Raw genomic sequence first — 12,359 nt, 5'->3', positions numbered from 1 at the left:
GGAGGGAGTGATGATGAAGGCAGGAGGGAGTGATGATGAAGGCAGGAGGGAGTGATGATGAAGGCAGGAGGGAGTGATGATGACGTCAGGAGGGAGTGATGATGAAGGCACGAGGGAGTGATGATGACGTCAGTAGGGAGTGATGATGAAGGCAGGAGGGAGTGATGATGATGGCAGGAGGGAGTGATGATGAAGGCAGGAGGGAGTGATGATGAAGGCAGGAGGGAGTGATGATGACGGCAGGAGGGAGTGATGATGAAGGCAGGAGGGAGTGATGATGAAGGCAGGAGGAGTGATGATGATGAAGGCAGGAGGGAGTGATGATGACGGCAGGAGGGCGTGATGATGAAGGTAGGAGGAGTGATGATGAAGGCAGGAGGGAGTGATGATGAAGGCAGGAGGGAGTGATGATGGCAGGAGGAGTGATGATGATGAAGGCAGGAGGGAGTGATGATGAAGGCAGGAGTGAGGCTGAGGAGAACACGAGCTACAGGCTGGACAGACACAATGGAACAAATCTATATTAAACATGACATTTACATATAATTATATAATTAGTAAATATCAGTTTCCTTATCTCCTGTTTCTCTACCCTCTTCATCACTGGGTGTCTGTCCTTGAAAGGAGACAGACAGACAAGGGAGATGTCTCCTCACATGCTGACAGTGCTGTCTGAGCCGTGGCTGGAGGATCGGCCTCAGAGAGCAGAGCTGTGTTTAATGTCCTCTCAGAAAACACAGACAACAGAAACACGTGGAAGCCTTTGAGCTGGCTGTCTAGACGAGGGGGGATATTTGTTTCTCTACCTCTACCTATTTATGCAGGGGGCTCAGACATGGTGTGTGTTTGTGTGTGTGTGTGCGTGCGTGTGTGTGCGTGCTTTATTAAAGCGGCTGAATAAGGAGAGATCAGCTGGAAGTGTCTGACAGAGTTTACTGAGGTAAAGAGGAAAGTTTTGGAGATGAAGTGAAGGACCCAGTGAAGACCGGAGACAGGACCGGATCCCCTGGAGTCCAGATCCTGGTGGTGGAGCAGAGTCAGTGGCAGCAGTAAAAACTGCTGGAGGTTCAGGGGCTGGTCTCACAGAGACGTGTCAGACTGCTCTGTAGTGTTGCTCCAGTCTTCATGTTGCTCACAGATCAGTCTGATGTTAGTCACACTGTTTCACAAAAACATGAGACACCTTACCCCCAGGCTAACTCAGGCATAAGACCAATGTTACCATGGTAACAATCAATGACACCTCCACTGACTAGTAGCACCCAACAAAAGAAACAGCGACAAAAAACCAGGAAAAGATGGCTCATAATTTGTGGTTTGCTGACATTGTTCTGGAGAGAGCAAAGAGAAGATAAAGAGTTTTTAGAGACCGGAGCCATTTTTTTCAAATCAGATTTGAAGGAGGATGGAACTAAAAGGTTTGGTGCTGTTCCACAAGAGCTGACAGAAACCAGACTGAACCTGTCTGGACTGCTGCCACAGAGACCAGAGAACTGACACCAGCTTAAATGCATCAGACACTGTGACCTGCTGACTTTCCGCTGTGATAATAATGATAATAGTGATTAGCTTTTTATTTACATATCAGCATTTGAAGCTTTCAAAACCTACAAGATGTTGGCATCTGATGTGTGGACAGTAAGAAGAGGAGAGGTGGAGGTCAGAGACACTGAGGCAACAGGCTGGAGGGGAGTGATGGAGCCTGGACGGTCCTGGTGGAGATGGAGAGCAAACAGGAAGTGACAGAGAAATATAAACAGCGGGAAACAGCTGACGTTTACCACAGAGATATGAAGCAGCAGATCTTTACTGAACTTCAGCACAGCTTCATTTCATGTTTGTTAATGTTTATGTGCTGTCAATCCTCTTCTCCATCCTCTGCTTTCAGTTCCACCTTTCACCACTTTATCTGTTCGGCTGTGTGTCTGTGATTTACAGTGAAATCCTCCACATGAATGTGATGTTAGCCGCAGATAAAACCGAGGTTTGCAAAGGGTGTTACAGATCACTCTGACATGTGTTTGTTTGTTTGTTCTCCAGACATTGATGAGTGTGGCCTCAACGAGACGCTGTGTGGCCCCCACGGCTTCTGTGAGAACAGACTGGGCTCTTTTAGATGCCTCTGCGACCAGGGCTACCAGGAGTCCCAGGACGGCTACGGCTGTGTGGGTAGGTGTCGGACTATTGGTTCATTATGTAGATAATTAGAAAGCTCATCATATTCTCACTACCAGGTTCTAGTTCCGAGACAACAGACAAAGAAGAAGTAAATGGTCCACACTCTGCCACTGCACCTTCAGCCTCAGAGCAGCTCCCTCCACTCATTCTGATATGTTGCTAACATGCACTACTGTCCCTGCTGCCTGAAAACACCTGGAACTGACGGTTAACAGGGGCAGGTCACATCATGGACGGTGGCTACGTCACTGCTTCAGCAGGTGGAGACGTGTGTAGCTTTCTAGTGATATTGGTGATGTTTTGGGTGTAATGCCTCCACAGGTTAGGAGGGGACGTTAATCTGCGACGAGTGTTAGGGCCACATTGAGGAAAACAGAAAGAAAGAAAGAAATCTGAAATTTCAAGAAAAGTATTATGGTGGATGATGGTGAGTATGATGAAGATGATGATGATGGTGATCATGGTGATGATGATGATGATGATGATGATGATGATGAGTTTAAAAGCAGTTTAAACATAAATCTTGAGCCAGACATCGAGCTACCCGCCTTAATACCAGGGAAAGTTTCATGTGCAATTCATTTTGAAAGAGCAACATTTAAAAAGAGGAAACTCCAACTCGGTCACGTGGCTTTCGACTGAGCAATCAGAGCAGTTTTTTCTTTTTTTAAATCATTTTTTGGGGCTTTTTATGCCTTTATTAGAGTAGCAGTGAGAGAGACAGGAGAGTTTAGGGTGAGAGAGAGAGAGGAGATGAAATGCAGCAAAGGGCCGTGGGTTGGATTCAAACCCTAACTAAAAAATAGATCACATGGCCTATTGGTTTTTTGTTTCCAAAAAGCGATAAAACCAAAAATTTTATTTTTTTCAAATACATTTTTTCATTTGGCAAAAAACACTAGAACAGTGGAGAGACATGAGTTCACCTGACTGACCCTTTGTAACCTCACATCTCCTGAACTGTAGGTTCCTGTGTGTCCACCTGATGAATCACGTCATATAATGTGTAAAATGTAAGGAGTCTGATGAGCAGCTAATATACAATAATAATATAACCATGTTCCCTCTCCACAGATGTGAATGAGTGTGAGATGCTGGGCAGTGTTTGTGGAGAAGCTCAGTGTGTCAACACAGACGGCTCCTTCCTCTGTGAGTGTCCCAGCGGCCAGGACTACAAGCTCAACGTCGCCAAGTGTGAACCTGTTCCCACAGGTGAGTCACAGCTTCATTACACTAACACATCTACCAAACTATTGGGTACACTGAGGTGGACGTGCTTTATACAGTAGACAGGGACAGAAATCTGATGTAAACAATGTGTAGTTTTACATAGAGATCCACAAATGACTCCATCGTTACATCCAGATGTAGACTGCGTGATGTTTTATATAACCACAATATTTGATCAATGAAGCCAGTGTCGTGACAAATACAAAAACCTACTACATGCAGTGCTGAGAACACGTGACATGTGCGGAACACATGGCACATTTGTTATGTGTGGTTTTGGAACATTTTCATGGTGTAATGTGTGTAGCCCGTGTAAATGTCCATGCAAAACCTTTCGATTACATGTAACACACATGTATAGAGCCATGTGAAACCCAACCTTAACATCAAATTTAGGTCCACACTAATCCAGACTAACATGTTATCAGGTTAAATAATCCTGAGTTATTCATCCTGGATGACGTTATCTGAAAAAGCAGAGTAGAGAGCTGAAACCATGATCAGCATTCATATCATTGGACGAGTGCTGATCATGTGACTGCAGGTACTTGAGGTTCTGGGAAGTTTTCCAGCCCGCTCACCAATGTTTTCCAGTTTCCACACTTTAACCACTGTTAAACAGACATGAGCCGTGGAGGTCTGTGATGGAAATGTTTGAGTTGTATCATCAGATTTAATTCCACCAGTTTTCAGCAAAGTGAGTTTTACAGTTGATCATTTATTAAGTTTTATTGTTGATGTTGTGGCTGCTCTGGTTTTTTGACCAGTCAAAGTTTGTGTCTTTCTGCTCAGGAACTGAGATCTAAACACAAACAAAGTGTTCAGAATTTTGTAGATGCAGCAGCTGCAGTTTACTGAAAGCCCCTCACGGTCTCTGTCACCTTACGATGCTCTGAAACAGTTTGTACAACCTCTGATAATAAAGTTGCTCCTCACTTATACAGCAGCAGCAACAGACTCATTTTCTCTGTATGTGTCATACACAGATATGACATGTACAGTTCAACGATGTGGAATTAAAGTGAGAAACAGTTGACTGGATACTGTGTCTTCATTTCATATGAGTGACACCCACCTCTCCTCTGGTCCCTTGCCCTCCTCTCTGTGTGTCATCCTCTTCCCAGTGTCAGTGTCGTCAGTGGAGCGTAAGGAGTGCTACTTCCACCTCAATGACGAGAATCTGTGTGAGAGCGTGCTAACCAGCCACGTCACCCTGCAGGAGTGCTGCTGCACGCTGGGAGCCGGCTGGGGTGACAACTGCGAGGTGCACCCATGTCCTGTCAATGGCACGGGTAAGTTAGAGGGGGGAGGAGTCAGAACGACAGCAGCATCTTTTAAAATCCCAGCAGCAACGATTTTACAATTCATACACAGAAATAATTGTTATTGCATCATTTAATAACCTGATTATTCATTGTGAGTCGTTCTGTAACTGTTTGAAACTATTTGAATATTTACTGATCACAGTGTTGGAGCCTGTGGAGCCTCGTTAAGACTCTCTGGTCCCAATAAATGAAGTTCAGAGTTAAACAGGACTTTACATTAGAGTGATTGTACTAAAGTAAACTGATGCAGGTTTTTACCTCAGTTTCACAATCAGTGAAACTATTCTTCTCTCTCGTCCTTCTATGTGTCCGATCACTTGTGGCACAGACTGTGTTTTTTGTCACAAACTGGTTGATCATTTAGAGCTAATTGTGGAAGTGGAAATGAGACTTGTGCACATACGCCCAATTCCTTAATGAGTGAGATTTATAAAGCAGAACAATGTGAGTTGTTTGTGCTTGGCCCCTGGTGGTGGATTCTGGATGTAGTTGGATTGAGTCTTCATATCTTCTAGACTAAACTACCTCACTTTGATCCTCCTACCTCAGTCACACCTCCTTTCCCTTCCCTCCTTATTTGCAGGACTCTTAAACGGATGGTGGATATCTGAGTGTTTCACTCTGTTCTTGACTCAGAAACCTGCTCAAACATTTTGTCTGACTGGGGATCATTCACTGTCTCTATTATTCACACTATGTGTAAACCAGTGTTTTCTGTTTCATCAGCTGAGCAGGAAGTGACCTACACAGTGAGACGTACCTAATAAAGTGTCACACCTGTAGTACACGCCTCTCGGTGCAGGATGGATGATTAACCTCCATGTTTGTTTCCCGTCTCTTTCAGACCAGTTTAACCTGATGTGTCCGTCTGGTAGAGGCTTCATCCCCGGTGCGGACCCTCTGTACGGAGCCTCCCCCGCTGACGGCTACAGAGGTGAGACCAGGCTCCTCCCACACTACGTCATGTCACACACAGGTCACACAGCTGCATCTGCAGAGTTCCACGTCATTTTAAAAATCTAATTTTGCATAATGCACAAAGTTGTACCTACTTACACACTGTAGTTATACAAGTTGCAAACAGCTGTTAGTGAACTGTAGTTCCCATCGGTTACTATCGACAATTTTTCCAACAATTAATCGATCAACTATTTTATCGAATAGTCAATTAATCTGAGCGATTCATTTTCTTCCAGAAAATCTAAATGACACTCTGGCATGATCAATAATCCCAGATTCAGGCCTAAACATTTTCCACTTATTCAGTGTAAATTCTAAGGCAGCAGCAGACGAGAGCATTTATCAACTACACAGACCAAAGGTGTTAAAAAGCTTTGTCTACTAATGAACAGACACTGTTTCAGGACACTGTTCAAACAATGTTGCTTGTTGAACAGGTGGTTGGATAAAGGCCTTTTACTGTGTGTGTGCGCGTGTGTGTGTGTGTGTGTGTGTGTGTGTGTGTGTGTCTGTGTGTGCTCTCCCTCCCAGAGAGCAGAGGACAAAGAAGCAGTGTGACCATAAATGACAAATAGAAAATAATTATACAGCAGTTAGTAGTGACATCAATTATAGCAACTAATGGCGGCAGCCCTAGTGATGACACTTTTCCTTACATTAGCTTTACATGAAGCCACCTGTGACAGCCTCCTGTCCCTCCAGGATGTGACCTGTCCTGCCTTCTTCTTCCTGTTTGCAGATGCAGATGAGTGTTCACTGTTCGGTGAAGAGGTGTGTAAAGGAGGCTTCTGCCTGGACACTGTGGGCAGCTACGAGTGTTACTGCAAGACCGGACAGGACTACGACCCTGCGAGGCTGGAATGCAGAGGTCAGGATGACACACAGAGTGTCTTTGTCTTTGTGTGTGTGTGTGTGTGTGTGTGTGTGTGTGTGTGTGTGTGTGAGAGAGTGTGCGAGACAGAGAGAAACTCTGCGTTTCCTTGTTTGCCTCTTAAACAACACTGATGCGAAAGATCTGATCATGGTTACCTGTGATTTGAATTACAGCTGTTAATCCAGCTGTGACCTGAAGATGTGCAGAGCTGTGTATCTCTAAGACAGTACACAGAGGTTTATATAGCACCTGAAACATTTAAAGATTTCAATTCTTCCATTTTTAATTCTGTTGATGATATGTTTGTGTATTTTCACTGACAGTGTTGATGTAGAGTGACAGGAGAAGCTTTCAACTGCTGCAGAAAAATGTAGTAAGTGAAGCTTGAGTAGGGTAAAGGTTCAGAACACAGAATATAAACCATGAGATGTGATTGAAAGCTCCAGAAAAAATGGATTTAGAAACACTAGTATCACAGGTCTACTGTTACGCTAACAGAGTGGTTACCATAGTTGTACATGGTTACCATGGTTACACCTGAGTTGGGGACTGACCTAGCATGAAGAACTGGTCCCATTTAACTTCTAGAAACTACAGAATATCTTTACCCTCAAGAGCAAAATGTTTTATGATATTTTTAGGTATGATGTTTTAAGACCTACAGAGGAGCAGGTGAAGGAGGGGGGAGTATGATCAGGAGACTTGAGGCTGAATAATGGATAAAAAGGAGTGGATGCCCACCACTCATCTGTCCTGAAGTCTTTGTGCTTTATTTGTGCATATGAAAGAAAAATGACAGAAAGACTTGAGTTGAATAAGTCGTGTGTAACTTTTACATTCGTCTGAAAAGGTTGTGTTATCTTCTTCAGACATCAACGAGTGTGTGGATGAGTCGGTGTGTGTTGGGGGACAGTGTCTGAACACAGATGGCTCATACATGTGTTTCTGCACACACCCCATGGTGCTGGACCCCAGCAGTAACAGCTGTGTGCTCATGCCTGAGGGAGTCGGTAAGAAACAAATTCATTCATTCATTTAAATTCTTCCTACCTTCCCATGTTATTATTGTGTGTCATATAGTCTTTGTAAAACTTCTTACTTCTCATATGAGATGATCCTGCTCAGACCTTGACTTGTTGTGAGGCAAAAAGTCTGACCAGGTCAAATCTCAGTAAGCAAGCTGTTACCTGCTGCTCAGCCCAACTCCTCACACTGTCCATGTGACTCACACCTAGGGTTGCAAAGGGGCGGAAATTTTCCGGTAAATTTCCATGGGAAGTTAAGCTCGGGAATTTTGGAAATATTCCATAATATTCCATGGGAATAATGGGAATTATTGGGAATTAATGGGAATTTCGGGGAACTAACTGGGAATATATTATATATATATACATATATTATATATGTTTATTCCACAGGCTCAAATGTGTGTTTTCAATAGTCTTTGTGCTTCAGGCTCAAAAGTGTGGTCCAGTCTTCTAGAAATCTTCTGTACATGCGATGGAGGCATGCACGGTATCAGTAGGGGGTGTGGTCTCGTTAGCCATGCAGTAAGCAGTGTGCTCTGTGCATGTGATTGAGGAATGGCATGGATATTCAAGTGTATTTGAATGGCATCTGTTTGTTTTAGTCAAGATTATGCTAAAATATACTTTCCTCAACTATATTTGAGTTCCCTATGAAGAGCCAACCTTCAATTTTGAAAATTCCCAGTTTATTCCCGTTTATTCCCATAATTTCCCATAAATTACCATGGAAAGTTTCCATTTTTGAAAATTCCCGGTATTTTGCAACCCTACTCACACCCTCCCTGACAGACTGAACACAGGCCGCAACAGAGTGTTAGTGTGTGTGTAGTAATGCAGTGTGTGTCCACAGAGTCTCATGAGGCAGAGCAGGTGGACTACCAGGGGATCTGCTGGCAGAAAGTCACAGACACCTCGACATGCACCGATCCGCTGGGTCTCAACAGGAAGACCACGTACACAGAGTGCTGCTGCCTGTACGGAGAGGCCTGGGGCATGGAATGTGCTCTGTGTCCCCCCAGACACACAGGTACAAATACACAACCACACACACTGCCCTGTGTCCCCGAAGACCCACTGGTACACACTACACAACAACCACACACACACTGCGCTGTGGTGATGTGAACTGAAATGAAAATGAAATGTCAGGTTACATTTTCATTTTAATGACATTCTCCCTTATTGTGTGAACTTCTGTCAAAGGATCACATTATATCATTACACATGGTCTCAGGGGGTATCAGGGGGTATAAATGGATATCAGTGGGTAACAGTAGGTACCAAGGGGTATCAGGGGGTATCAGTAGGTATCATTGGGTAACGGTGGGTATCAGTAAGTATCAGTGTGTGTCACTGGGTATCAGTAGCTCTCAGTACGTCTCAGTGGTTCAGAGCTGGTCTGGGTGAAAAATAACAGAACACATCAGGTGATGTGATTTGATCTGTGACACACACTTTATTTTAATCCCAGTTTTAATTATGAAAGTAAACTTGTATCTTAATGTTGTCACACATCATGTATACAAATGTCAAATGACAGCAGCTGTGAACCTCCAGTTCACTGTGTATACACTCCTCCTCTCAGCTGTCAGTGCATCAACACCAACAGTTAAATACAAACACAAACCCCACAACACGTGACCTACAGGTCAGTGACTGATGAGTTCACCAGTCACCTGTCAGTATTGTTGATTGTTGATATTACCATCCCATCTCTTCTCCTTCTCTTTCTCTGTCTCTCTCTCAGAGGACTATGCTGCCATGTGTAACCTTCCTCTGGGGGGTGGGTGGCGGCCGTACGGTCATGACGCCCTTTCTGCCGGTCCGGTCCATGAATATGAAGTGAGCCCGGACTATTCTCCGTCACCTGAGCAGCAGGCCGTCCTGCCTTTCTACAACGAGGAGCGTGAGTGTTTGTATTTAATAGGGCTGGGGCGACGCATCGACGTAATTGATTATGTAAATATGAAAAAACCTCGCCCACGATCACATACAGTGTGGGAGTATTTAAAGCAGAGACGGAACAACATGGTGCTCTGCAAGCTCTGCAAATGAGAAATGGCTTATCACAGCAGTACTACAGTCATGCTCGAGCACTTGGAGCAGAGCTTTATTTTGGAGAGACTTTATATCACACTGTAAAACACAGATTACCAGTTAAGACTGGGCTACTTTTTGTTGGGTAATAATGCCTGGCAGTGCAGGGCATTATTTATTTTAACCCTCTTAACCCCGTGGGAGCGTATACGCTTCCAAATTTCACGTTGTCTATAGAACGTCATTGCTCCGCATCCGTTTGCACTAGAGATATGCGCTGTTTTCCTTTCAATCAAGCCCCCGATCGTCCGTGTGTCATCACTGACTCAGACACTCTAACATTGAAAGTTACTAAATATTTGTAGCAGCTTTACCGTTTTTCTGGCACATTGCTGCTTTCTGTCTGTGTGTTTATTGATCGATTCTTATCTTTATTCTTTGCCAGTGACGTTTAGCGTCACTTGACTGAATCAGACATTCCTATTGGCTCCAGTGGCTCTGTTCATTCTTTCTTTTTTTGTTTTATGTATTAACCTCTATTATACTATACTGGAGTCTTTATTGAGTGATATTTATTATGAGCTGAGCTTATGCTGATTCTAAATATGTGTTGCACTTGGTGAAACTGTTAAAAAACACTAAAAAACACGAAAATAATAATTAAAGAACGAAAATATTTATTTAATTTATTTTGGGTAAATTTGTTGTTATATTAATTGAGTTATAAATAATCGATAGATTAATCCATTAATCGAAAAAAATTTCGATAAACAAATAATGGTTAGGTGCAGCCCTAGTATTTAATGCTCTGAAACACAGGACTGTTTTACACCTGGACTTCAATCAGGTCTTTAGAAGGAACTTAGTTCTTCAACATAATATGACCAAGGTTCAGAATTGTAAAGGAAGTGACTCCTCTGATCCCTGGTCACTGGTTTCATAAAGTTTGTCAACAGGCTCAAACTTCTTTTTGTTCTATCTGAATGATTCTTCAGTAATTTAAACAGAAGAAAAGCATGAATGGATGAAATGAAAGAAAAACACTGGTCTAGAGTTGAAACCATACTAAACAGTTGATGGATGTGAATATGGCTTATTGATATCACTTTTTTATATCAATTTATGAAAGCTTTATCATGAATCAGTGTGAAGCTGAGTGAAGTTTATAGTTTTCAATGGCTTATTAACTTTGTGAATCAGTGTAGAGTCTGAAATCTCATGGATATCAGTAGGTATCAGTGGGTATCAGTGGGTATCAGTAGGTATCAGTAGGTATCAGTATCAGAAGGTAATAAGTGGGTATCAGTTGGTATCAGTAGGTATCAGTGGGTATCAGTAGGTATCAGTGGGTATCAGTTGGTATCAGTAGGTATCAGTGGGTATCAGTGGGTATCAGTAGGTATCAGTAGGTATCAGTAGGTATCAGTAGCTATCAGTAGGTATCAGTGGGTATCAGTGGGTATCAGTGGGTATCAGTAGGTATCAGTAGGTATCAGTAGGTATCAGTGGGTATCATTTATTATCAGTAGGTATCAGTATCAGAAGATAATAAGTGGGTAGGAAGTTTGGTTCATTGTATTAGAAACAGTTTGTGTCTGTGTCTCTGTGAACAACTCTGTGTTATGTTAATCACACCAACAGTGTATGAGATATCCACACTATTTGTGTGATTCAGTTGGAAATTATTATATATTAAATGATATTATTATAAATATTATCTGAGGTCACAGCAGGACACAGGACACTAAGAATAAACCAACATGATGGAAAACAAGACATGAAAAAATACATCCTCTGGTAGGAATGAAAAGGGAATTTAGCCTCACTGATAGAAACACCTGTCAGTGTCACATGATACAGTTGGAGCCTCCAACATGATCATAAAGGTACATCAACACCTGTTTGGAATAGTTTCATCATATGATGGGAGATTATACCATAAATACACAGGTTCATCTTTTCTGATGGAAACACTTGTTACAGCACTTTGCTGCCCTCTGGTGGTCACATGTTAGAGTTAGGGTAGCCCAACAGTCCACTTATTCTTCACATTGGAAACAGATTATGCACTCCTCATGTGAACCATCTGTTTAATCAGTGTTTGATCAGTGTTTGATCCCACTAAGCACACCCTAAGTTTTGAACTAAAGTTCCAATTTTATTTTAAAGTAAACACAAGAAACTTGTGCTACAGAAAATGGACCAGACTCAGTGGTCCATTTAGTTTAGCTGTGGGCTTCAACTGGACTCCTGTTTTTTAGCTGCCATTTTTACATTTTGGCAAATCAGCTGTTAGCATGTACAGACAGCTGTCACTGGATCACTGTGATCCTGAAGAAAACTTAAAAACATGAGGAGTTATAAGCAGCTTCTTTTTTCTGTGCAGGTTTATCATGGACTTTTATTCTGAATGAACACCGGAGATAATGACATCGTCAGGAAGTGTTAGTCAGCAACATGTGTATCATGTCTTTGAGTTGAAATCTGACTTGAGTTTTGACTCAAGTGTGATGTATTGACGCTGTCGTCTCTCTGCTGTAGCTCCATTCAAGGCGTTCGAGGGTCTGCGAGCAGAGGAGTGTGGGATACTGAACGGCTGTGAGAATGGCCGCTGTGTCCGGGTTCAGGAGGGCTACACCTGCGACTGCTTTGATGGATACACCTTCGACGTGTCCCGCATGGCCTGCATTGGTAAGAGAGCAGTGACACACGACTAAGACAAAGAGA

General features: G+C 42.9%; 1 protein-coding gene across 4 annotated transcripts in view; it reads left to right on the top strand.

Moving 5' to 3' along the window:
- ltbp1 (latent transforming growth factor beta binding protein 1) overlaps positions 1–12,359 on the top strand; it is a 129,691-nt gene that overhangs the window by 114,512 nt on the left and 2,820 nt on the right. For all 4 annotated transcript variants that reach the window (XM_023396654.2, XM_023396653.2, XM_023396652.2 and 1 more), the window contains 9 exons: positions 2,041–2,169; positions 3,253–3,390; positions 4,533–4,700; positions 5,578–5,667; positions 6,433–6,561; positions 7,437–7,577; positions 8,446–8,622; positions 9,343–9,501; positions 12,174–12,323. In XM_023396654.2, the coding sequence (XP_023252422.1) occupies positions 2,041–2,169; positions 3,253–3,390; positions 4,533–4,700; positions 5,578–5,667; positions 6,433–6,561; positions 7,437–7,577; positions 8,446–8,622; positions 9,343–9,501; positions 12,174–12,323 (1,281 nt within the window). The remainder of the gene's footprint in view (positions 1–2,040; positions 2,170–3,252; positions 3,391–4,532; positions 4,701–5,577; positions 5,668–6,432; positions 6,562–7,436; positions 7,578–8,445; positions 8,623–9,342; positions 9,502–12,173; positions 12,324–12,359) is intronic.

This window comes from Seriola lalandi, unplaced genomic scaffold, assembly GCF_002814215.2.
Source record: "Seriola lalandi dorsalis isolate HSWRI2012SDOR001 ecotype SW California unplaced genomic scaffold, Sedor1 jcf7180002054980, whole genome shotgun sequence".
Taxonomy (NCBI): domain Eukaryota; kingdom Metazoa; phylum Chordata; class Actinopteri; order Carangiformes; family Carangidae; genus Seriola; species Seriola lalandi.
This window is presented reverse-complemented; position numbering and strand designations above follow the sequence as displayed.